Raw genomic sequence first — 26,977 nt, 5'->3', positions numbered from 1 at the left:
ATTACCGAGCTGGGAACGCGAACCGCGAATCTCCCGGCCGAGGCGATGCGCTGTGGGCCACGGAGCCATGCGCAGATAGATGTAATGGTGAAATTGCTAATACATAAGTGCAATTGAAGTTCCATCTTTCTCCCCCAGAGGCTGAGAGCATACGCGCATCGGTGTCACGCTCCTCTTACTGATGATCTGCGGCAAGGATATACTGTAAGTCAAGCCTTCCGACCAAGAGTGAAACTCTGCTAAACACAAACGCCACACTTTTTCAACAAATAAAAATAAACAAACTTTTAACCTAAAAATAACCACATCTCAGATAGTGCAGCGCTCTAGTGTTGTTCTTCGTAGGCTGGTTTAACCGCCAAATTCAAATCGAAGAGCTTTCAGACTACTGCTGGCAGCCTTGTCCATAGAGTACAATTATAGACCAGGGTCACTCTGGCTCGCATCTGAGGGCGTAGGCCCTTGGCTGGTTAAAGGGGCGCAATGTGATATTTCCTGATGGGGCATCCCCTTCGTTCAGAGGGGTTCAGAAAATTTTGGCAAAGCAGCACAAGTTTACGCTATATTTTTAGGTTCAAAGTTTATTAATCGTCCCAAGTAAAAATTGTAAAATTGAACGTATTGAAGTGACCGACGGACTTCTAAAATTAAAGAAAACATAAAAAATTAAAGCCACTAGACACTTCCAAGCACCATTATTTCCATAAGAACCGCGTCAGTGCTGCGATTTACACGAGCTTAAGACGTGGGTCTAAAAATCCATCCTAAAAAATATTCAGACAAGAACCTGAAAAAAGAAGAAAGAACGAGTATCAACACAGCCGACGACAAGAAAGACGTATTCGGGCGTCTTTTTTAACTTTCCTCCCGAATCTGAGCGACACCTCATTGGCAGCATACAACAGGGCATTGAGAACTCACGCTTCACGTCATCGCGCCTTCAATTTTTCAGATGCAGCACGGACGTCCATCAAGTACGAATAGTTGTATCTCTGCGCCGTCGTTAGCGCGCATCCTTTTCCTCGCTCTATTTCCATGTTGCGCTTGTTTGCGTTTGTCTTATTCGTAATGGTGCTTCAAACACTACGTGAATAACACAGCCGAAAGTAGGAGAGATGTGTTCGGGCCTCTTTTTTAACTTTTCTCCCGAATCTGAGCGATACCTCATTGGCAGCATACAGCAGGGCATTGAGAACTCACGCTTCGCGTCATCGCGCCTTCAATTTTTCAGATGCAGCACGGACGTCCATCAAGTACGAATAGTTGTATCTCTGCGCCGTCGTTAGCGCGCATCCTTTCCCTCGCTTTATTTCCATATTGTGTTTGTTTGCGTTTGTCTTATTCGTAATGGTGCTTCAAGCACTACGTGAATAACACAGCCGAAGGTAGGAGAGATGTGTGAGGGCCTCTTTTTTAACTTTTCTCCCGAATCTGAGCGACACCTCATTGGCAGCATACAGCAGGGCATTGAGAACTCACGCCTCGCGTCATCGCGCCTTCAATTTTTCAGATGCAGCACGGACGTCCATCAAGTACGAATAGATGTATCTCTGCGCCGTCGTTAACGATCATCCTTTCCCTCGCTTTATTTCCATATTGTGCTTGTTTGCGTTTGTCTTATTCGTAATGGTGCTTCAAACTATAGTAGTATACCTAGAGCAGAGCATTACAAGTTCACGACTCACGCCATCGCGTCTTACATTTTTCATATGCAATTTGGACATCCATCTTGCGAGAGTAGTTGTATCGCGTTTAAACTGTAGATGTCTCTTACTATTGAATTTCGAAATAAAGTAAGGTTAATTTTGCCCGAGATATGCTATGATATGTCAGAATCAATAGTCATTTTGAAAAGGAAGAAATATGTTTAAAGGTCTCTCAAGAGGTCTATACAGTGTGCGTATGTCTAAAAATCGAACCGGCTATCGCTTCTACGGGAGTTACATATAGAGAATGAAGGAGGGAGATGATAAAGCGCCTGTATGTCAACAAAAAGGTGACAATTTCACAGAAAAGTGTTTCTTCAGGAAGTAGATCTTAGACCTCTGTTCGCCACTATGCGTAAAAGCACCTCTCTTCACTCCTAACTCTCTCTTCTTCTGTTCATTTAAGTTTGCCGCATATATTCTCGGTCGTAATTTTTTTCTCTTCTGAATTTGCTATCGGTCAGAGGGGAGAGGGGCGTGTTTTTGGCGCGCCAAGGGGGCGTATCTGCCAATGGCAGATTGACCTTATGGCCAGTCCGAGCCTGTTATAGACTCATACTTTCATTTGTAGGATACGTCGTTAGAAAGAGCATTAAAAATGAAAATGTTTAGCGAAACTGCAAGCCGATCGGACCCCTCTGTCAAAAGTCATAGGAGTTAAAAGTTTATTTAGGGGGTCTGTGCCTTTGATTTCTCAGAGGAGGTTCGGCGGCTCTTGGACAGACCGCTTCTCTTCTAAAAAAGTCCTAAAAACCACTAATTGTGACATCCGAATTTTCATTTTCCCCCGAGCCACCACAGCCTCTACAGGGAAGGGGGTTGGGTCTATTATCTACTTCAATGAATGATTTCATTAAAATACGAAGAGTCCAAAATAGCTCCGAATTAGCATCGAGTCCGAGTGCAATTTCTCGCCAATGTAACCGCGGAAGCGGCCTGTGAATTGACGGAGGGGTTTCAAAGTCCCCTGCCCCCCTTAATTTTCGTTGCGGAGCAGGGAAAACTGCGAAATTCATCTGAAATGATGCCCGAAAATCTGTTCAACTTGACGAGGGTCCCTTAATAAATGCGACCGGTCAGAATACCAGAGACACATGACGACCGCTCACTTTGGGGACGACATTAGGTATGCATAAAACTCTCGCTGCCCCTTAAATTTCACTCTTGATTTTCTATACAAGGCCGGAATAGATGGGGTTCTGTGGGACCCCGAGCCCTTAACCCAACGGCCCCCTGAGTGATATTTTTTTTTCAATGACCACAATGTCGATGGTGAAAGTGCAGAAGTGCGTCGATTTTTGATAGTTTTGAGATAGCTGCATGAAAGTGTTGTTGAAGATGTCTTTTTTTACTCTCCTGGAAAATCGTGTTTTCCGAGATACCTACGCTTTTTTGAACTTTCACCATCGATGTTTAATTCTCTATCTTAGCGAGTGGTCCACCCCGGCTCTTTGGGGACTCTTTTTATTTTTTATGTAAAAATGAAGCATACCTTACAGTGAGAAATGATTTGGCAACAAAAGCGGATAGAAATGCTTCAAGTGGAACCTTTTTCACTACCCAAGTACATGTTCCGCGGTGAAGCCGATTGCAAGTTCAAACCAGTGCGTGAAAAAACTTATACATGCTGGACAGAGACATTCCGTCGGACGGTAGGTTCTATCAAATGGGGGAGCGCCTTCAATTTCAGGTAATACCACAGCATACGCAAGAGCTCGATAAGTTGCATGCTTCCTTCCGCACTGTTTATTCAGATGTCAATGAAGGGGCAACAAACGGATATTGGAGTCGATGAAGCAATATTCTGCAGACTTAAATTTATATGTTAAATAAAAGATCCTATTGGTGAGACAGCCTGTCTCGCCTAGAATTGATACATTCAATGGGTTTAAATGGATGATAGGCCGTGTTCCCAACTTGGTGGAATCGCCACTGGGAAGAATTTTCTTTTTTGATGTGCGGAAGGTTAAAAATTTACGTATCGAAGAACGTTGGAATCATATCTCACAATCAGTTGGGATTTATTTCAGCAAAATGTATTACCAGAATCGAGTTCTGCGTGTTTTAAGTGGGAATCATGAATCAAAATGATTCAATTCGTGCACAGTTAAACATTTCCGTATTCAGAGTTACTCTGTGTTACTTTTTTTGTGTCGGATGAACACAAAGGACTTGGTTGCTCAACAAAATGTTGCGTTGCATCGACCCAAACTGTATATGTTTGACACAGAGAAAACTAAGGGGAAAAAAATTGACCAACTGCCTGTGCTACCTCGTGTTTGCTTCCCATATTAACACGAAATTTTGGTTACGTTTTCTTACTGTGTACTTTATTGTCTAGTGCGGTCCATTTGGTCCACTTTTAGGGAGGAGAACACCGTATGAGCCCTCAGATGTTGCTACAGTTCCTTGTACGAATTTCCAGGGAAACCTGAGAATTTAGTTTTTTTAGGAGAATTTTATTCGAAATCAGATCTAAATTATCTGAAAGTTTCAAGAGGAATTTTCACGACTGTCCTTACAAATACAGATTGTAGAATGCAATTTGGCAATACCCTCGAATGTTCATCGTGAGTGCGTCTTTCCTTAGCTCGGCAGTAGACGACGCGGCGTGCGTTAAGAAGCAGAACAACGGACGCGCGCCGTCCACAACACGTAGATACAACTATTCCAGCTCCACGACTGTCTGTATTGCATATCTAAAAAATTGAAGGCGTTTCGGCTTAGGTGGTACCTACGCATTTACCGGTGGCGGAAGCATGCGTGTGCTGTTTTTTTGAAGTGACATGATTGTTCCAGTTTGTGAGGCCGTCCACATACGGCATGCAATTCGAGGGGGGTCTAAGTTTGCATTACGATGCGTCACTTAGGTAAGCCCAGAATTACGAAACGCTTGGGAACTATGAGAAGTCGAAGTATTTGAAAACTAGAGAATCCATCAATTTCCGAGTTTTTTGCCTTTAAGAAATGGGGGGAAAAGCGTTGCTTGGTAAGTAGACGGTCACTCTTGGACGGGCATGGCAGAGCTGGCAGGAACAGCTCATCCGACCAAAGCGTTGAGGGTAATGAACACAAATTAAGCGTAATAAACTGAAATTATTATATATATTTTAGATTTAAGATGATGTAACAAAGAAAAATATTCAACTAAATTCTATTACAATAAATTATATATCTATTTACTGATATTTTAACAAAGTGTGTAACATGTGTACATAACTTATTTACACAAGTAGATTAGTAAAATTTCTTAAGGACACTTAGAGAAAATTGTTACAGATTGCGCTCCTTTTGAAAAAAAAGTAATGTACAAGGAATGAAAAAGAAAAGTTAGGACCAAGACAATCGAATTTCACATTGACTAAACTCTCATTAGTCCGATAGAACACGAGATGACTGAATAGCTTATGCTTTTCGATTGTGTTTTATCGATGTCATAATAAAATACTCCCTCCCACAGAAAAAAAAAACTATGAGCGTGTCTAGATGTAAATTTATAGCATCCGGGGAAAAAACAGATTACGTTTGAAACACTATGCACTGGAAAAAAAACGCATTGGATCTAAATTCCAGACTCTTGAAAACATTGACAAGAAAAAATACTCTTGATTCAATCGGATTTTTGCTTGAATCGAAACGAAATCCGCTTAAAGTAAGAGGCTAGGTTTTTGATTTAAGCTAGATTCTGATTGAATCAAGAGTACTTTTTCCTGTCGACGTTTTTAAGAGTCTGGACTCTGGATCCAATGTGGTTTTTTTGCCAGTGTGCCAGATTTTAAGACAATATTTGTGATTCTCAATCACTCCTTCCTTCTATTACTCGTGTGAAAACCGAACGCGGATGCTTAATATTAAATTTTACGAAAGCATGAATATTAATCGTGAGAGTCAAGAAGATTGTATCATGATCGTGATGTTTCTTTCTCCTTCTCCATTTTCAGAAGGGAAGAATATCATGCAGTTTTCTAAGAAGTTTCTCGAAAATGATTCCATTGATTTGGGTTTAAATGATGCGCATTTAGGAAAACATAATAATTTTTCTTTAAAATAAAAGGAACCAAACCATATACTCTCAATTCACTGAGCTGACAATGACAACTTTTCCTGTGGCAACTTTTTCTCCTTAATGGAGGATATCGACGGTGAAACTACCAAACCACGTATCTCGTTTGCGGTGTTTAAAAATCTACGCTCGCATTTTATTTTTTGGAGTAGACCAAATCAATACCTATCATTCCTTGAAATTTTCACAGAATTTTCTCTGCACGAAGAGGAAAAATCACAGAAATTTTCAAGACTGGACGTTAAGTGGTTTTTTTTTTAAAAAATGAAGTATGACAGGAAGTCTGCGACGTCGCAAACCGAGATACGTGGTTTGGTAGTTTCACCGTCGATATACCTAATCCAACTTGCAAAATGCAGGCACGGCAGTCAGCGATTTTGCTACTTCAGATTTAAGCATAGATTAAATTCTGCAAAGCGATATTGTGTACTCTTAGGTATTAATACATCTATCTCAGTTGGTTCAGTACTGATAGGTATTAATATTCATATGTATTCCAATATCATTTTCTGTGACTAGAAGGGTTTGGAAAATTTGGTTCTTTTTTTGGATAATGAAACTTCTAGTGGTCTAGCATGTTGTAAAACGGGTCAACCCGTTTTGTAAAGCATTTCTATCATTTGTCTCCCATCTTTCCCACATTTTCATAGTTATTTCAATGCCGCTTCCATAGAGTAGGTATATCCCCCAAAAAAATGAAAACTGATTGCTGCTTCTATAAAAAAGCAAAAAATGAAGAGCTTGCCTCGCAACCAGCATATTGAAATAAAAATAGAAACAAGGTTTGGATCCCTTGGCAAGTTACACTAATTGAAAATATTTCACAGACTAATAATTGTAGCCACTATACTCAACAAAGCGTTTGAACATATGCCGGAATCATATGCACTTATTTCGGGGCAATTAATTAAATTTCACAGCTCTTTGAAGTTAATTTAACGTAAAAAAGATAGATGTTTATGAGATCAGTGCCTATAAGCGAAAAATAAGTATGAGCGATTGAGATGAAATTGTATTTATAGACGGTATCTATGAGAGGTAAAAATAGTTTTACTATGCATTCCCATTAAACACACTTAAACCTCTAATTCGTCAGGAATGTGAGAGAAATACTTAAAAAATTAAAGTATCGAAATTTAAGATGCTATATAATTTTCGATAATAACATACCTCGGTTACTTACATACATGATTGGCGAAGTCAAAAATGGTCCCTATTTAAAAACTTCATTCAAAACGTAACAAAATAGAAATATACATGCTCTCTTAACTTTCAATTAGTTCCATAAAAGCTTTAAGTACTTCCGTAAATTTTGATACAAAATTTGACACGCGGCTTTTACCGATTACTCTATTTAATGCGCCCAAAAAACACAGCTGTACATATATCGGAAAGGATAATTTAGAAATGGTGCAAACTTTTGTATCTATAATCCTTAAATCGCTCAAAAAACAAATATGTACGACTTAAAATCATTCTCTTGCACTCAATTCCATCATATTTTTAGCAATACGAGTTAAACGAATACTTTAAAACAAGGCTCACGTAAATCCGATTCATCAGTGCAAAGCACATGAATGAAGGGGTATTTTAGGAGTAATTATTTCGCAAAGATCACAAAAATCAAGGAAATCTAGGGGAAAATTTTTTCAGATTTCACAGGGATAGAATAAAAAATATGAACTCTCTGGGCCGAAAATAAAATAACTGAATCTTTTTAGGACAGATACAAAGCGTCATGAACAATGCGTCCTCTGAAGTTCTCTGACGAGGAATTGCGGCAAAACGTAATCTGGGTTTTAATTAGCACTGCAAACTTTGACATTACAGAACTCTGGGAGGTTAAAATAAATTGAAAATTCGGAACGATCGTGGTTTTTCAAAAGTAAATTTCAATTGAATATGACTTCTTCAAAGGGCAGATGTAATTTTGATGATAAGAAGAATTTACGGAAATTTGTCAATCTCTTGTGAATTCGCAGAAGTCTTTTCAATATTGCAGAAACTTGCGGTTAATGTTCAGTACGTCCCGAGAGAGGATTTAAATGGAGGGGCGGGAAAGAGATCGTTCGAAAATGTAATTTTTTGCTATGTCACAGACTTTCTTAGCCGGTTAGGTCCCTCAGCAACCCCCCCCCCCCCGAAATTTTCTTAATTATAAATCCGCACGGAAAAAAAAGTCAGGAGTTATCCCCTGAATTTGTGTTGCTACCCCAATTTGTTGGATGAAATGAGCATTTCCAATTAATTGTGGTCGTGTCGCAGCTCAAACTGGGCAACATTTTGGTTAGTGACATAATTTATTGGGGAACAACCACAATTGATCGGAAATGCCCATACCATCCGACAACCCCTCCCTACTTTTTCCCGTGCACTCTGCGGTGAAAAAGTGTAATTGATGAAAGATGTGTGCTCTGGTCTTAATTCTATCCCTGTCGAAATCATTTCCAAATAGGGCTCTAAAAGGGAGTGTGGAGCAGGTTTAAATGGATATTTAAATCCATTTATTGTTTCGGAAAGCACTAGAGAGCCTCCTGCCCCACATTAGATTATATCATACGATCGTTCCCTGGAGGTGTTCTGCGTTTTGACTCGGAGACGGAGTGGGGGAGGGGTGGGAGGACACCAGCCCTGTGTTGCTCGTGATTGACGGTGAGCTCACTTCCTCCGGCGGTGTCACCTCCAGTCCAATGCTCCCATTGAGCGCGATCTTGATGGCTGTGTCGGACGGCTGAGTAGAAAAAAGAAAGAAAAAAAAAATTAGAAACATGACAAGTATTGGAAGAATTCGACCGGAAGAGGTTTCATCGATTACTGGAAAAAACACATTGAATCTAGAGTCCAGACTCTTAAAAACATCGACAAGAAAAAAAACTCTTGATTCAATCAGATCTAAGCTTAAATCAAGAACTAAGCCTCTCAATTTGAGCGGATTTCCTTTTGATTCAAGCTTAAATCTGATAGAATCAAGAGTCCTCTTTCTTGTCAATATTTTCAAGAGTCTGGACTCTAGATCCAATGTGTTTTTTTTTTTTTCCAGTGACGGTACATAAGCTTTCCAAAACGTAAGGGGACAAGTGGACTGCATAAAGCAGAAAGGAACCAAGCCTTATCAGTTATTGCAATTTAATTGGGCAATCGAATTTTTTTCATGGAAACTGTCGTGCGAATTTTTGTGAGAATTTCAGTGAATTTTTTGCGAAGTGAAGCAAATTCCCTAGAATTTTCATAGGAATCCGCACAAACGTTTTCTTGTAAAAAATTAAACTGCCCAGTCAGATTTGGCAATAGCTGATGTGGCTTGGTTCCTTTTTGCTAAACGCGGTCCTAATGCTATAACTTCAAAAGTAAGACCTAAGTAAAAGCGTTTTCTTGGTCTTCTTTGAGCGACAAGACAAATCAATTGTTTTTTTTTTTTTTTTTTTTTTTTTGTTTTTTTTTCCGCGCTTAAAAAAGAATCGGTACAAAAATTCTATACAGACCTCCATTTATACTTCATTTTACAAATAGGAAACTACTCGACGTCAATTCTTGAAAACTTCCGTAGTTTTACTTCTCTCAGCGAGGAAGACTCCGTGAAAACTTCAAGGAATGGTATTGATTGGCTCTCCTTCAAAATAAAAGAATGGGAGCGGATATTTCTAAACACCCACAACGAGATACGTGGCTTGGTAGTTTCACCATCGAAACAGCTTTCTGACGAGATCAAGATCAGCTCATTTGGTTGAAAAAAAAAAGTTATGAAAGTTTGAAGGCTCATGCGGTGTTCTTCCTCGGATGCGAGGACGCGCAGTGGATCGAGTCGATAGGAGAGGTCGGACAGAATTTGGAAACTCTAAACGCTCATAACTCCGTTTATGCCAAACTTTGATGTTCTAGGAGTGGTTCTATTGGCTTCCCCGTGAAATTTTCTTCTAGAAACACCCCTTGAACTTTAAAATAAGACAAAATAAACATCAAAATTCGCAGTTTTTTTTTTCAACAATTTCATGACCGACCTCTCTAATTGAGAATTTGCAGGGGTCTGAATTTTGATTAATTTCGTGTTTAAGTGGAAACTACGTACTGAGTGAACTGAACCGGAGGATACCCTTGGTTCATAAATTGAACAATGGAGAATTTGCATGCAAATTTTTTATTGCTTCATCTGAAAGTGCTTAGAGAGCTGATTTCACAGTATTTTTTATAAATTTTTTCGGATATGGGAAATAGTATAAAAATAGATTTAAAAGTGAGAAAATGCACCGCCCAGTGACGTCATCATGCGGCATTTCCCATTTAAACACATGTATTTTAGCAGATTGGATCATTTTGTCATTTATTCTCCGATTATCGTTCAAATCATGAACCAAGGGTATCCACGTGTTCAGTTCACTCAGTAGTTTCCACTTAAACACGAAATTCATCGAATTTCTGACACCTGCAAATGCTCTACTATTGGAGAAGATATGACAAAATGATCTAATCTGCTAAAATACGTTTGTTTAAATGGGAAACGCCGCCGGATGAAGTCACTAGGCGGTGCATTTTCTCACTTTTAAATCGATTTTTGTACTCCGGATGAAGTCACTAGGCGGTGCATTTTCTCACTTTTAAATCGATTTTTGTACTATTTCCCATGTCAAAAAAAAGTCATAAAGAATACTGTGAAATCAGCTTTTAAAGCACTTCCAGATGAAGCGATAAAAATCGTGTATGCAAATCCACTCGATCCACTGTGGGACGGAGGAGAAGCAGTGGCGTGGCGTGAATGATCGATTATCGATATTTCCTCGTTTGAAGCTACGGTAAAGAATCGATTATTAAGGTGTTCGCTGCGAACACCCTGTTAATCGATCCTTTTACATAGGTTTGAATGGCATAACAATCGATATATCGCAAAGCACGCCACGCCACTGAGGAGAAGATGAGTATAACATACCTGAATGCTCTGCCTCCGCTCGGCGGTGAACATGGGGAAGTGGGAGCCATGTCCGAGCTCCTCGAGGCTGCTCTTCCGGGTGGCCATGGCCATGGGGGAGGCGAGCCCCTGGCGGAGGGAGCTGGAGCGTCGGAGGAGGATCTCCTCCATGCGGAGGGAGTTGGAGCGGGCCCGGAGGCAGCCGGCCACGGTGGGGCTGTCCGGGAGCGAGAGGGAGTTTGCCTTGGTCGTCACCAGCGGCGGCGGCCTCGGAAGGGTGAACGTCAACCCCGAGTTCCGCCGCGACCCCGGCCCCCCGGGCCCCCCGCTCGACCCCCCGAAGAGCCCCAGCTGCGAGCAGAAGCTGATGTTCGACTTCCGCCGCGAGTTGTGCCGCTCGAACGTCTTCTGCGCCGAGAACGGGCTCGGCCGGATCAGGTAGCTGTCAACAACAACACCCCGCGAATCAGTCAAAAAGTCCATTTGGACGTATTTCTGTCGAACGGAACTAAGCGCCATAGGGGGAGAAAGGTAGAGGGGGGCTTGGATTGGCGGCGGAATCGGGCTTCTGGCTTATTCCGTCCTATACTTGTAATGCTTTTCCATGGCGCTTAGTTCCGTTTGACAGAACGCGCTATCTGGCATTCTAAATTCCTCAAAAGGAACTCAAATTGGCGCTTAGTTCCGTTTGACAGAACTACGTCCATTTGGTCTGGATACACGTTCAAATTTCCGTCAAGTCCCGATCAAAATGATGACAAAAATGGCGGTCGAGAGTTTGAAATAAAATTAATGAAAACAGTGTGTTGGTTGAAATAAGCATGAAATAAGCACGGTTGCGTGGAAATGAGACGAAGGATGAGACCCACAGTTCCATCATCTACCATAAATTTTTGCAGGCCGCAAAGATTTGATGGTAGATGGTGCGCACAAGTCACCATTTGATCGGAAATTGATGGACATTTGAGCGTGTATTCAGGCCTATTTCTTTAAGCTTGTCACGCGATCAAATCCAGTCATCAAATATTCAAGGTCAGGTGCTATGATTTCTTTATTCATAGCGTTCCTTTATACTAAGAGTAACGACAATACGAATCCATTTCTGATTGGTTCCCGTAGTTTGGGTTTCCGTAAAGTCACGAACGGGAATAAAGATTACATTCTCACCAATTGCAAAGATTATAAACTAGGATTGATCAGGAGATTAAGGGAGGTCAAGGAACAAACGGGATGAGAGAGAGAATGGAGACAGGAATTCGGGAATAAGTTGATGAGATATTACGAAAAACATTCAATTTGTGAGATCTTTATTCCCGTTTGTGAGAACCATGAGCTGCGCTGTCTCAACTCTCAGTGTATCTCTTTATTCGATGAATTGAACCGATCGCCAGCACTTGACCTCGATACGTTGATGACACTGCTGTTTAATTGTGTGACGAGAGACAAAAATTTAAACTTAAAACACCGAAAATAACTAACTATACTGATCATTTAATTAAAAATCCTAAAAATAGGCGGAAATCCAGCAATTCTCAACCCACAGATTATACACAATTTAAAAAGGGCGGGTTGTCGATGCGGGTAGTTTCTGGGCCACCCTTAATTATTTCTCTAATTCTCCATTCTAACAGTATCCGTTTTAGTATGTGGCAAATTAGAATGAAAACCATGATACAGCTTATCAATGCATTCTGATTAGGGCGTTGCTACGTTGGCGAAGAGATCAAAGCTATTTACAACTCGTGTTAGTACCTTTTTTCAACCCATTCCTTCTTGAGATTTTCAATTTTTTTTAAAAAGTGTAGTTTTACATTTTAAGGTGAGAACTTTTTTACTTGTTGACGCAAATCTGCCCTCATTTCCTTCTCAAATTCCTCAGTCGAATTCTTTACTGACAAAATAAACACTGTGCCTCAACGTCAAAATTTCTTTCTGCTGCAAGTCTCTTTTTCTTGGGTGAAAATTTACTCGCATTAGCTTCTGCTTCTTGTTTTCGTTTAATATTCGAGAGACTTTTTATTCGAATATTTTTGTCTGCACTTTACATGAACTGTTTCATAAATTTTATCCAGCCATTCTTCGAACTTATTATCTCTCCTCTATTTCTAAAGTTCCTTTCAAATCTAATGCTGTATGGTCGCTTCTAGTATCGCCAAACATATAATAGTAGTGTGGCCGCTGGTCGACGCGAAACGCATTATTAACGCCTACAAGACTGTCGGAATACTTCACGCATTGCGCCAAACACAGTACGGTCGCTGGTCGGCGTGAGACGCATTATTAGCGCCTACAAGACTGTAGGAATACTTCAAGCATTGCGCGTTCACGACAGAGCGCACTTTAATCGTTGGAAATTCGTAATAACTCGGTACTGGACCTACCGCGGTCCACACCATAGCCTGCAATCCTAGGATGTTACAGGATTTTAGAGATTTTGCACCTCTGAATGGCACGTTAGTCTATTGTGTCATTGATGTAGGAGCTCGTCCGTCTAATTTCAGATCGAATATCGTTAAAACGAGAACCTCTCTGTAGCGAGGAAATCAGCCGGTCCCTTGAGTTCTCGTTATGTAAGAGAGATTACTGTATTATTATTTTCTTCCCCTTTGCCATCTTACCCATCAGCGATGCACGAGAAGCGATCAGATAATGCAAATGTGAATGTGCGAATTACTGTTTTATGGATTCAGTTTTGTTCGCGTATAAAGCATTAAAGCTTCGACGCAAAATACACACATGAACATGTATTTACAAGACCTACATTGTCCAGAGACATCACTCGTCTTGTGTTGCGAAAACAAGCAACGATCACATTTTTTTCGAATTCGCTTTGTATTGTGGGGGTGGGGCTTATTTTCTCGCGCCAAATTTGGGAACCCTTGAAGCAACTCTATTGTACAACAACTGCAACGTACTCAGAGAGGATGATGTGTCCCCAAAATAACGCTTTTTCCAAACCTAAAATTGGAAGGTGCTCTCCCATCGGCTGTTCAGAACCGAGTGAAAAAACAAGAAATACGAACAGAAACACTTTGTTATTTCGAGCAAAATACGATTACAGTTTTAACAATTATTGAGCCGGTTGGGCTACAAATTTTATGGAGGCTCATTGATTTCACGTGAAACGCCTCCCTAGTAGCAGAAAAATTTTTTGTTTTTCTAAAAAAAGTATAAAAAAAACATATCTGTTACCTAAATGATCGTTTTATATAAAAAACGTGTAAAAAAAAAATCAAAGTTCAGACCTGACCGTAATATATGAAAAATGATAAAAGCTAGATAAGGTAATTTTTTTTTATACACACATTTTTTATTTTTTTATATAACGCATGCATACGAAAGTGTTAAAAGTGAACATTTTTATGTAACGATTATATAAAAAAATAGGTCATCATTTTCGTGAGCTTTTCGCGAATTAGAAGAATTTTTAGTATGTTCGCGAAAAGCTCAGGAAAATTATAACATTTTTTTATATAATGGTTACATAAAAATGTTCAGTTTTAACACTTTTGTATGCATGCATTATATAAAAAAATTAACTTTCGTACATAATATTTATCTTTTCCTTCTATGGTTCTGCTACTAGGGTCCAGTGTAAGAGGAGTGTGACTCTCCTCAATTTAACAAACAAAATCAATTGAGCTGGCTGGTTTGTGAAATTCTAAAGGGTCTCCTTGTCCTTCGATTTAAATTAAGATGTCTCACTTAAATATTAATTTATCGTATTTTAGATAAAAAGTTAGATCCTCATTTTCCCCTTCATTCACACTGGAAAGAAAAGAATCTCAAATTTGCCGCCAAGAAGTATTTTTTCTTAAATCAAGAATTTTGCTGGTTAATATAAGCTACTTTTTTGCTTAACCCAAGCATTATTTTTCTTGAATCAAGAAAAAGTCAGCTTAAAGGAAGATAAAGAACATTCTTGGCGGCAAATTCAAGAATTATCATGCTTGATCCGAGCTACTTTTTTTTTTCAGTGCAAGCTTTATTACACGTTAAGAGTTGGCATTCTGAGCATTTTAGAGGGTGTATTTGACTTACATGATATCTCCTTCTTCTAATTTTAAATCACAGCTAGGGTTGATGATGACGTAGGACAAACTGTTTCGCTTCTCGCTGACGTCCTCGTAGTCGATGCCGGGCAGGTTGAGGCTCTCCATCCGGGAGCGCACCAGGTTCGCGATCTCGGCCCTCTCGATCATCTGATTGTGATTGTCCCGTGCCTCGTCCCCCACGTTCACGGAAAACTGAAAAAAGCAGGTTCAGTCACAATTCCCTGTCCTCTTCACAGTGAATAGAGCTCGTGCACGTGTCAAAAATGTCACGCTTCCCTAAAGAATACAACAGACCACTAGACAAGGTACAAATTTAAGCATTCTTATACATGTTTCCTGGTCAGAATTGCACGTAGAGCACGATTCGCACAACGAAAATTACTTAAACCAACTCCTAACGAAGATATTAACTTTTTTATTTCACATTGGTTACGAGGAATTTGAACTGCCCGCTCACAAGAAACTCAAAACTCTACGTGAGTCAAATCGCGCACTACAATGGTTTCAGCAAGCTGCTCAATCGAGCAATGTTCATTTCCCACCATGTGCTTTTCAAACTATAAGCAATTTGCTATAGCTGAGCCAAAGCGTCAAGATTGAGGTTACCAGATTTTTATATCGCAGAGACTGTCATGATAAACGTTTAGCGCGCCATGTGAATCACGTAGAGTATTGAGTTTTCATGAGCGGGTGCTTTGAATTCACGCATCAAGAATCATTAAATATCTACGTAAGGAGTTGATTTCGGTAATTTTCGTTGTGCGTATCGTGTTCTTCGTGGAATTTGGGACAAGACACATGTATCAGAATGCTGAAATTTGTACCTTGTCTAGTGGTCCATTCCCTATCCTCTTCACAGTGAATAGAGCTCGTACACGTGTCAAAAATGCCACGCTTCCCTAAAAAATACAATTACACTGGAAAAAAACACACTGGATCTAGAGCCCAGACTCTTAAAAACATCGACAAGAAAAAGTACTCTTGATTCAATCAGAATCTAGCTTAAATCAAGAACCAAGCATCTTAATTTAAGCGGATTTCGTTTTGATTCAAACAAAAATCCGATTAGGGTATTTTTTCTTGTCAATGTTTTCAAGAGTCTGGACTCTCGATTCGATGTGGTTTTTTTTCCAGTGTACGTCATCATATACTTTGTTCCTTTCTTTTAAAATCGGTTCTTTCTCTTAATTTTTTAGGTATAGAATCAAATTTTGTCAGGGTTTTGCGATAATTATTCAACTTAAGCAGCATTTCCTCCACGACAAGGATCGCAAATCCGTTTTATTTATAGTTCTCTTGCATTGTTCTTTTTTGTGGAGTTTGGGAACTGAAGAATTTTTTGACTTGAGCGGGATTTCGTCTTTACCGTAGTATATAGACTATTATAGCAGTGGAGCTTTTGCATGTGTCAGGAATTTGCGATTCAAGTACCAATCCTTCGTATAATTTTGTGAGAAGCATAATGAAGCCACTATGGTTTCCTCTGAAATCAACTCCAATTAAAGCACAAAAAAGCTCTCAAAGTTGAGGCTGTGGTAGAAAGGATATCCCGCTACCCTGAAAGTTCACCTCTACACCAGGACAAATTCTGCATGCGAAGATAGGGAACACATACAAATATACATTGACAGGGTTGCCATTTGGTTGAAGGACTCCAAAACTCAAAACACGGCAACCCTGCTTATTTATTCGCTCCTTATCTTTGCAAAGAGTTTGTTTTGATATGTAGGTGGACTGTCAGGGTAGTGGGATATCATCTCTATTACGGCCTCAACTTTGAGAACTGTTGAGTGTTTTGGAGTTGATTTGAGAGAAACCATAGCGGCACCATCGTGCTCCTCGTGAAATTTTACGTAGGAATTAGTACTTAAATTGCAAATTCTTGACACATGCAAAAGCTCCACTGCTAAGTCTATAACTACGGTGAAGACGAAATCTCGCTCAAGTCGAACATTTTCTCGGTCTCCAAACACCACCAAAAAGGGTAATAAAAGAAAACTATACGAATAAAATAAATTTGTGATTCTTGTCGCGGAGGAAAAGATGCTTAAAAGTGGAAGAATTTTCGCGCGGAAAACCAAACCAAAATTCGATTTTACATGTAAAAAATTAAGAGAAAGAACCGATTTTGAAAGAAAGAAACTAAGCATATACGATGACGTAACTGTATTTTCAAGGAAAGAATAGAAGAAAAAACTTCAAAATCTGTGACTTTAGATATCCTCCCTCCGATAATTTGTTGGCAGTAAAGAGATAGAGTTTGAACATTCGTATCGAGAAATTGAAAGTTTATGACGTAATGTTGACTTTGGAGAAGTAACTTAAAAAATCACTAATAAGTCAGTTGAAATTTCTCAGCTCGAATTTTGTAGCTTATTTCACGCTAAGTGGTAAAATTGGGTAACATGAGAAGCCGTGGAAGTCAAAATTCTGTCACTTCCTTAAAAGTTTGACCTATAGCGATGTGTTTTTACATTTTATTTCACTTCCGATATCTGACAGAGGTCGATGTATACAAATTTGATGTTGAGAATTCATGCATGGAAAAAGATATTTCTGAGATTGATCTTTAGGATTTTTAGAAATGTGGAGAGGGGGAGTGAATGTACATTGGGAACTTCTTTATGTAAATTGTTACTTCGTACATCAATTTTTACAGGTCAGTTGACGCTATATGCTTTTCATAGCCATCGATTTCCACGGGATGAACTTCTAGCTTTTGGTTGCTTTTGGAATATGCACCTTTCTTCTTACGAGTTACGAGAATAACAAAAATGGAGAATGATCTAGTATCTCCGTAAAAAATACGATACTTCCAAAAATTTATTCTTACATATTCAATATTATCGCCGTCTTCGAGTATAGAAGGCTGCGATCAGTGGCGTGACGTGCTTTGCAATATATCGATTGTTATGCCATTTAAACCTATTGAAAAGGATCGATAAACAGGGTGTACGCAGCGAACACCTTAATAATCGATTCTTTATACCATAGGTTTAAATGGCATAACAATCGATGCATCGCAATTCACGCCACGGCACTACCTGCGATGCACCGTGTTAAGGATAAAAAAGAAGCATCCCGTGAAGTTTTGGTGAAATAACTTGATTCAATCCATCTTCCGCATGATCAGGTGTCTTAATGAGGCTAATATAATAACGCCTTTAAGATTTATGTAATTAACATGCACTACTCGATTGATTATGAATATAACGGGCGAGGAGCTACACTACGTTTAAAACTGTTAAGGTTCAACAAATGCAAGACGAACTTATCAAACTGTGAAGGAGTGAGGCTAATATATGAAACTAAAGACTTACTTATCTGTGTTGTGAAAAATCGACATACATAACGGTGTTCAAGGAGGTATACTTAAAGTGCCCTTGTACTTATCTGCTGGTAAGCACCTGCGTGACGAACGTTGGTAAGAGTGCCTTCATGCAATTATTCCTACTTGGTGGCTGTCGACGTTGCATATAGACGATGAAACTCCCCAACCACGTATTTCAGTTGCGGTGTTCTAAACTCTCCGCTCCTATTTTATTTTCTTAAAAGAGAGAAAATCAACATCATTCCTTGATTTTTCCACGGATTTATCTCCGCACAAGGATGAAAAAACACGTGACTTTGTCAGAATTTCCGTTGAGTAGTTTTACATTAAAATAATGAAGTATGGCAATAAGTCTGCAGCGTCTCACACCGAGATACGTAGTTTGAATTTTTCACCGTTGATATATGTTAGCAGTGTCTGAATCCAATGTTTTTCTTACATACGAACGAAATTGACGGATGCAATGCGAAATTGCATGCGAAATTGTTGAATTGTGCACGAAGTAACAATTTACATGCGAACGAAATAGACGAATTCATCAGAAATCTCAAAAATGAGCTCATATTTCACTTGATTTCAATCTTCCGATGCGCGACAATTCAGTAAAAAAAGACATTTTAAGCCTTAAAAAAACAGACTAAAAGAAACCCAAAAGAAGAGAAATTCAAGTGTGACTTCATTCTTCAAGTATTCCTTGCCAGAATCAAGCTCAAGGGAATACGCTTAGTTGCGTTGTTAACAGCGTCATTCGTGGCGTAGTATCTATATAATCATTATTCCTTGTGAGCTGTAATATAACTCTTCTCATGTGCTGAATATTTTACACATTGCTAAAATAAAAATGAACTGATAAAATATTTATTTGCGCGTGAGTGCATATGGATGTGCATCATTCGGCCTCGGCCCAAAAAAAGGTAAGGAAACATGATCGTGACAAAAAATGCAAGTACCAAGAGCAAATCCAAAACTCCCACGCGGAAAAGCATGCGTCAAAAACAGAAGAAAAATCTTCGTGCAGTATGAGGATTTTTAGAGTAGTTTTTCATGATTTACTTCAGGCGATTTTCGCCCAAGATGTTAACGGGTATCCAAACTCACTCGAACTCATCCAATCTCAAGTTTTTTAAAGTTTTTATATGCTCAGTGCAGGAGTAGAATAGTAAGCAGACGTTGTTGCAAGCAAAACGGAGGCTGATAGATCCATTGGGGAGAAGTTGAAGGTAAAGCCTCCTTGAATATATACAGTACGTAAGGAGTGCTCATACTGCTCATGTGAGCAGCTGAAGCAGCGGTTTTATTTAAGAGCACGAAATGCATGCAGCGGAAGAAGCGAGAGTAAAATACGTGAAGCGTTAAATCTTGTAATGCGGAAAGCGTTAAATTTTGTAATGCGTGAAGCATAAAACGCGTGCATAGAACAAGGCTTGCACGTTGCGTAAAGTATGATACGCTACGTGAAATGCTTACGGAGACAGCACTTACGGTGTACGGAGATCGATTACAGGTGCCCGGGAAACAGTTGGTCGGTATAGGCATATACGATTCAGGGTCTGGTTCCTAAGTTGTGAGCACACAATCATAAGCTTAGAAAGGATCGTGTTACGTCAAAATACACTGAAAAAAAAAATCCTCCGGCCGTGGAAGCCGTACTTACGGGCTATATAGACATACCGTCCGCGTTCCGGGCTCAGAGACTGAAAGTTTCGGGTGTAGCACCCAGAGCAATCGAAGCTACGGCTCCAGCATCCGGAACTCTTAGCATCTGTGTCCGGAACGGACGGTAAGTCTATATGGCCCGTAACTCTTTTTTCCAGTGTACATACAACCGCATCCTACACCATAAAAAATATACATATGTGTGAATTTTGAAAATCTGAATTATAATGCACCATGTTTTACGTTGTTTATTTTTTTTGTTTTTTTTTGTTTTTGCTCTTTTTTTATATACATCTTATAAAAACAAATTATCTGCATCAGGACAAGAAAGAAATGTCTGTACAGCCCAACCTTACTTGCTCGCCAAAAAAATAAGTTTATTTGTAATGACCCATCTAATATACATCGATTTTGATTTTTTCGCGAGCGAAGATTCGTATACCTACGCTTTCTCAGAGGAAGACGGATTCCTTCACTTTCATGTAGAACACAAGTACACATCACAGTATATTTTGAGCAAACTAAGGCTTAACTTTTGTTAAATTTCATAAATAAGAGACGCCTCAAAGCGCGTTGGTGACGGCGCAGAGATACAACTATTCGTACTTGACGGATGTCCGTGTCGCATTTGCAAAATTGAAGGCGCGAGGGCGTGAGGCGTTAACTCGCAATGCTCCGCTCTGATGTCGCTCAGATTAGGGAGAAAAGTGAAGAAACGAGGTTCCATCACGTCTCTCCTAACTTCGGCTGTGTTGAAACTCGAATTTTTTTCTCTTTCTTCAATTTAATGTCTGATTCTTTGTTTAGGATGTATTCGCAGACCCATATCTAAAGATCGTATGTACCGGGCCCGTACAATTCGCGGGCCACTAGTTTTTGGCAAGACTCAGGTCAATTTGTTTCGGCTTGGGTGGATCGTATTCGATAGTCGTTTGATGTATCGTTTGGTTCGAACAATAGAACATAACCTCAAACATAAATTTTAGGATTTCAGCCGGAAAAGCTGAAAATGAGAAAATTCCTGACAACTTCAATTTTCATTACCATCTTATACTCTTAAGAATCAAACGACTATCACAAAAAAACCCGTTCCCTCTAACTACACACTTGACTTCTGAGGCTATGTGTACTCGTTGAACCAATCGACATCGATACAATTCTACCGGTTTGATGTATCGAATATGATCTATATAGGAGCTGTCAAATTCATGCTAAGCTCCTGGACGGAACTGTGAAGTCTCGCACGTTTGAAAACAAGTTTCTTTCTTTTTGGCTTTAGACAATTGCCGTTTATTACTTTTTAATTTTCTCTCGGTTGGTACGCTTCCGATATTGTCTCGACATTAGATTGTACAACCGGTCCTGTTCTTTGTATTTTTGATGATTTTCTTTATCTTTTTTCGTCTCTAACGAGTCATTTGTTTGTCGTGAACTATTTTTACGTCATTAAAGCTAATGAATTTATGAATTTTTCTGGCTTAATTACATTGGTACTTGTTGAATTTAGAAGTTTTTTTTTTTTTTAGAACCTTTCTAACACACAACACAAAAGCAAACGAGGAACATACCTTTTTAGATTTACTACTAATATCTTCCTCAGTTAAATCCTATAAAAAGAGAGAAAAGATGACATTAAAAGACATCGATTGCCAAAAAGTTAAACCATAACCCTCGAGGTTGCAAGTGGAAATATTTGGGTGACGTAAATATCTGCATATCGGAATACGTCTATGAGAACGTCTTCGTTGATTTTGTTAAAAAAAAAATAACTGAATGTAAAAACTAAAATTCAACGACTGAAACTCAAAACTTACCGGATCAGCACATTAACCTTGGAAACAAGCATTTTCGGATCATTCTCGCATTCGATTAAACAGATGGTCTTTTTGTGACGCGTTGCAGAAAAACTGTCATTCTCAAAAAACGGTTTGAGAAAATAACACATGCTCGATTACCAACTACTCGCAATATACTTTCACGTCGTTTGCCGACAACCATTTAGAAAAAGTTTATACCGTAAAGATGTGAGTTTAAGGTTCGCAAAGAATACGCAGTCATAGAAATTTTTGCACTAAAACTGGGTAGTAAGTGCGAAGAGATTGGCATTCATTGAACAAAGTTACAGAAAGAAACAACTGCAACGATGGAGAGTTTGCAGGCGACTGAAATTTGGCGAATTTCATGTTTAAGATGAAACTACTGAGAGAATTAAGCACGAAAATGCTATTGAATTGAACAATTATTGGAGGAAATATGACAAAACAACTGAATCAGCTATAACATGTGTTTCAATGGGAAATGCCGCTAAGTGATTCACAAGACGGTAAATGTTCTCAGTTTTAAATCTATTGCTCTGCAATTCCCCATATCAGAAAAATCATGAAAAATACTGCGAACTCAGCTTATTTAGCACTCTCGGATGAAGCAATACGATTTGACTTTTTTTTTCTTTTTTTTTTTTTTTTGGCAAATTCTCCATTTACTTGTATCTGACCGTAACTATCTTCGTAATTCATAACAGACTTCTCCTAAAGAGGTCGTGAATATGATATGAACGCCGATACTTTAGGTACTGGAGTAACACTTTTGACCTCCAACTCTCCTGGGTATTTAGAGTGTCCGCAGTTTTAAGCGCTTTTTCTGCGACGAGTCTCATTCCAAAATCACCATAGCATAGCAAAACACTACAAAAAAATAATCCCCATCGGAACAATTAAGAGAGGAGGATGCGCAAAATGCAATTCAAACGCTGGAAGGTTTTTCAGGGGAAATAACTCATGTGCTTTGATATCAGAAATACATGCTTTAGGATGAAGGTGGGGTTACTTACGTGAGGTGATTCTATGTTTGTCGAATCTTGAGTTCGATAAATACCGATGGGAATCTCACAGGTAGTAGAACACAGTTTTTGGTACAGACGCCCGTATGTTCGGATCCACATATCATCTTTCGTTATCCTCATCTGGAATCAAGATTCGCCGAGTTGCTAACGTACAAGTTGCGCTTTGGAATCATTTAATTTGAGGACACTAAATTCTTATCAATTGAGAGCTGTCATTTTTCAGGGGCTTGGAAGACAAGGTGCATTAATGCAGTTTTTATTATTTCGAAAAAAAAGAAGAAGAAAAAACAGTTTAAAGTTATCTGGATTCTACTCGGACCTACAGAGTGCTCCGAATACCTTCAAGATTTACACGTGTTTGTCTCACACCTTCATGAACGTCTTCTGAAATTTTTAGCTCAGTTGAGCCAAATTGAGGCCAGCAATTGGGCTAAAAGTGACGGTAGGCCGCGTGCACTTATCTCGCGTCCCTTCTGAACGAAAAATGTATACTTATCGCAATTCGCGGTTCACTCCGCGTCAAATGACTTCCAGACAAAATCGCTTGGCATTCTGATAGAATACCTTCAACTACCAAAAAAGACGCACAACTCAAATTTAATCAAAGACATGCTCCTGAGCACACGCTTTTATTTGTATTTTCATCCTTCCTTTTTCAACACAGAAAAACACGAAATGGTTCGGATTTCGGATTCCTGTTTTCCCTTCGCCTTTCGTTCCTGTTTTTATCCGCTATGCTTTTAGTGAGGCCCAGTCGTTTTCTGTACCTCACCTGTTGAAATAAAAGCATACCAAGCTATGGCTTGCAGCTGGGGTGGCTGGGCTCTATAATCTCTGGTCTCGAATTTCTAAAACTGTACTTCTGTTTCTTGTCTTCCAAATCCCTCATTTGGATGTTAAAAGTTCCCATTATCCCTATAACTTGTCATTGAACAATCGATCGTGCTGTTTGTCTCCTGAAGTCACTCAACTTTGCGATGTTGACGTAAAACTTAAATGAAACATAAATGTCTCTCTAACCGGTCACTCTGTTTACATGAAATAGGATTTCTAGGATTAACAAAAACTTTTGCCACGATGATACACCGGATTGAGCCTGATTATGAGTGGTAGATATAAAAAAATAGCTCTATTACAGCGTTATTTTCTATGTTGTGTTACCCTGTATTACACTGGGTTGTGTCTGGTTAAGGGAGGATGATGTCGAAAAATAATTATTTGTTACCTTGCTATGCACTTAGTTGATTTCGTCAGCAATGCAAGTATTGATAAGTTGATTAACGACTTTGGTCGAAAAACCTTCACCCAGAGACACATGAGCCAGAACAACTACTCGTATAAAAAATTTTTGGGGTTGAAAAATAAACATTAACCATTGAGAACTATACTGAGGCTTACCGAAGTCAGGAATCCAGATCCGGGCGCCTGGTCAACACCTAACAGCAGTCTTACAAAAGTTATCACATAATCTTTGACGAACGCTTGATATAATAAGGTATCTAGCATACTTGCACTAAAAACAGCACCAGCAGCAAATGGTAGCCTAAACATATATGATATGTGCGAACCCCGCTCTTTCTCGTGCTGAAACCAACGGAATAAAAATGATTAAGAATTGCAAGGAATTCGCAGAATTTAAGTGCTAATCAAATGAAAAAATAAGTAAATTAGATACAATGCGGCAACAGCACCCGTCAGAATAACCCACCTATCTCCTCCTAGTCTTACGGTATAACGTCTCGGTATACGGTCTTGGTAATGTTAACATCATTATTAAGATGAAGTTAAGGATAAGATGTTGGCGCACATTTTGAAAAATTCCTACTACGTTAAATAGAAAAAAAAGGGGGCGCATTTCTTGTACAATGATACAGAACATTTCTAGGGAGAACTTGATGTAGGACTAACTAGAATTAATAATTAGTAATTAAAATATTTTAACATTTAAAGTTTCGGGCTTCTTCTGTACCAACTTGTATTTTATACAAAATCGGTTTTTTTATTATATATGATCTTTAATGAACGGTGTGAGAAATCTCGGTATTATAGCTCCTGTAAACTTGCGTGACACTGAATATATTGAAATACTGGAGGAAATGCAAAACAATTGATATGGTAAACACAGCTATGTTATCTGCCCCCATAAACGTGAAGATTACAGATCAGCCATGAGTTTCACCTAAGCGTAAATGATGAAACATGAGGTTTAAACGTTAAGAGTTAGCTGGATTTATAATTTCACAAGAAATTAATTATACCTTTTCCATTTTTGAGAGATGCAGGGCATATTTATCTTGAGCTCGGAATTGCATGAACCGCATGTTAGAGGACTGCGAAAGCTCCGTAATACTTTTGATACTTGGGAAGAACCTGAAATCCATTACAGAATCTTGTCAGTGAGTTATTACATTTCAAAAAGAGCAGTTTATAATATGCAAAGTGAACTGTGCACCTGGTAATACACTGAGAAAACTATCGGTGCTCAGGTTAATGCAGAAGTGAAAAACGCACTTATTGTTAATAATTTTTTTCCCTTTTGGCACTGCAGTTTCTACTAATTTTGGCAGAACAATGTAATAAGTATGAGCACATCCAGGATCAACTGAGGGCATTCGCATTCGATTATCCATATTTCCCGAATCTCTGAGCTATTTTTTCTCAATTATTTTTAAATGTGATGGCAAATATTTTTCTCATTTTTAAGCCACTTTTAAAGCTCCAACATCCCAATTGATCACATTTTTACAAAGTATGAATGACATCAAGCAGGTCTATTTTCTTATTTCACGCGGAAAAAAGTGTTAACTTCGATTTCAGTAGACCTACTGGCTACATTTTAAATACTACCAAAGATATGGTACTTGCTAATTGGTTCTCTAGGGACCACTTGCAGCCGGACAGTCTTGTATCAGCTATCATCCTGTTTTGATCGTTAATTCTTAGTGATCAATCATGATTATTTTACCACTTTGAAAGTTTTTCGTCTGCTTAAACACAGAAAAAATACTCAAGAATATGTATCCTTCGATCTATATTTTTGCAGAAATAGTTCCAGATAACTTTAAAACTTAATTTGTGTGATTAGTTAAACTTGGATTATCCTTACTTGAACATTGTCTGGACAGCTACTATCGTATTACAATCCGCTAACGTGTCCTCTTCGGCAGAATTAGACAGTTCCTTATTTACTACAACTACATTTTCAGCTAGCGTGATCCCGGCTCTCAGAAGGTCGTCAAGACTGAAAATCGAAACAAAAAAGAACCAAGTTGTTGTAATTCGTAAAGTTAATGCTAAATCCTTTTTGGAGCAAATTTTCGCCTACAAAGTTTCATTTACAAGGCCAATACTGCATGAAATGACGAAGGAAACTTGGTTGACGTGCGGTACGTAAAAAAAACCAGACTTCCCTGAAAGTCTCTGGGTGACTTTTACGCCCCGTTTACAGAATCGGCCATTTCACGGAATAACAGGTCACGTTAGCCTCACCGCGGGATGACCTCAAAAACGGCTAAATTGTGGACTAACTGCGCCCAGTCTGCAGACTGACCGATGAAATCAAACCGAATTTCGGAAACGGGGAGGCAAATGACCGCAAAGAAACTGAAATGTATAAAAAGAGTAAACGAAAACGATGCAAATCTCGTATGGAGGAATGAGAATGAACCCACATCGCTAATTACGCCCATTCTTGTAAATAATAGTCTAGTCAAAAAATCAACGTTGCGGGTTGCAAACCGCGCCCTTGAAATGGGTGTTCCGTATTTTTCATAACCATAGCTTCTTCAAATTTCACAAAATATTTTGAAAGAATTTCCAATCTTTCATGATTTTCTTTAATTCCAAGCCACCATGACGACCATCAAGCAGAGAAAAGTGCAAATAACGTCACGTGTTGCGTCCTCACATCCGCGAGGCAAAAATCGACGGCTACAGGAGCAGACGGTACCATATTTAATTTCCGTTTCAGGTAACTTTATTTAAATTACCTCTCCTCTAGTTGTAGAGTTTTTATTCCGTTCTTATAAAATTTTTATACTTTTTAGATGAGCATTCTCTCAAAAAAACACCGTGAGATGGGGGTAAAATTTTACTCCGCCGAAATTTTTTTCTTACAACATGAATCTTCGTAGAGGAAACAGTATGGGTAAGGAACTAACCAGTCTATCGAGCCAAGCATCCAGTAAACTAAAGGGAAATTGGAAATGGTATCTAAAAAAGCGATCTCAGGCCGTCGCTCCAGGAGCATAATGATTGGATTCAACGACGTCTTGGCATGGAAATGAGCACGTAGAGGAATTATGAAGTTATAGATTCCGTTCGATGCGTAATCTGCGGCTAGTATGATTGTTTTGTTCTGCCAGTTGTACTCGTTGGCATTCCTATAGGAGCAGTGTTCGCAAACCTGAAAAGGAAACATAGGC

At 39.1% G+C, this 26,977-nt stretch overlaps 1 protein-coding gene across 1 annotated transcript in view; it reads right to left on the bottom strand.

Annotated features, from left to right (window-relative positions):
• Positions 1–4,792: 4,792 nt before the first annotated feature.
• The window catches only part of SLO2 (slowpoke 2), a 318,661-nt gene continuing 296,476 nt past the window's right edge, over positions 4,793–26,977 (bottom strand). Inside the window, exons 19-28 of the mRNA XM_019045466.2 lie at positions 26,714–26,958; positions 25,660–25,794; positions 24,812–24,923; positions 23,952–24,137; positions 22,542–22,673; positions 21,280–21,318; positions 19,538–19,612; positions 14,711–14,916; positions 10,691–11,111; positions 4,793–8,500 (exon numbers count right to left, since the gene is read on the bottom strand). Coding sequence (XP_018901011.1) covers positions 8,324–8,500; positions 10,691–11,111; positions 14,711–14,916; positions 19,538–19,612; positions 21,280–21,318; positions 22,542–22,673; positions 23,952–24,137; positions 24,812–24,923; positions 25,660–25,794; positions 26,714–26,958 — 1,728 coding nt within the window. The 3' untranslated portion in view covers positions 4,793–8,323. The remainder of the gene's footprint in view (positions 8,501–10,690; positions 11,112–14,710; positions 14,917–19,537; positions 19,613–21,279; positions 21,319–22,541; positions 22,674–23,951; positions 24,138–24,811; positions 24,924–25,659; positions 25,795–26,713; positions 26,959–26,977) is intronic.

The sequence above is a fragment of the Bemisia tabaci genome, chromosome 3 (assembly GCF_918797505.1).
Source record: "Bemisia tabaci chromosome 3, PGI_BMITA_v3".
Classification (NCBI taxonomy): Eukaryota; Metazoa; Arthropoda; class Insecta; order Hemiptera; family Aleyrodidae; genus Bemisia; species Bemisia tabaci.
The sequence above is the reverse complement of the archived record's forward strand: the minus strand, read 5'-3'. Positions and strand labels throughout refer to the sequence as shown.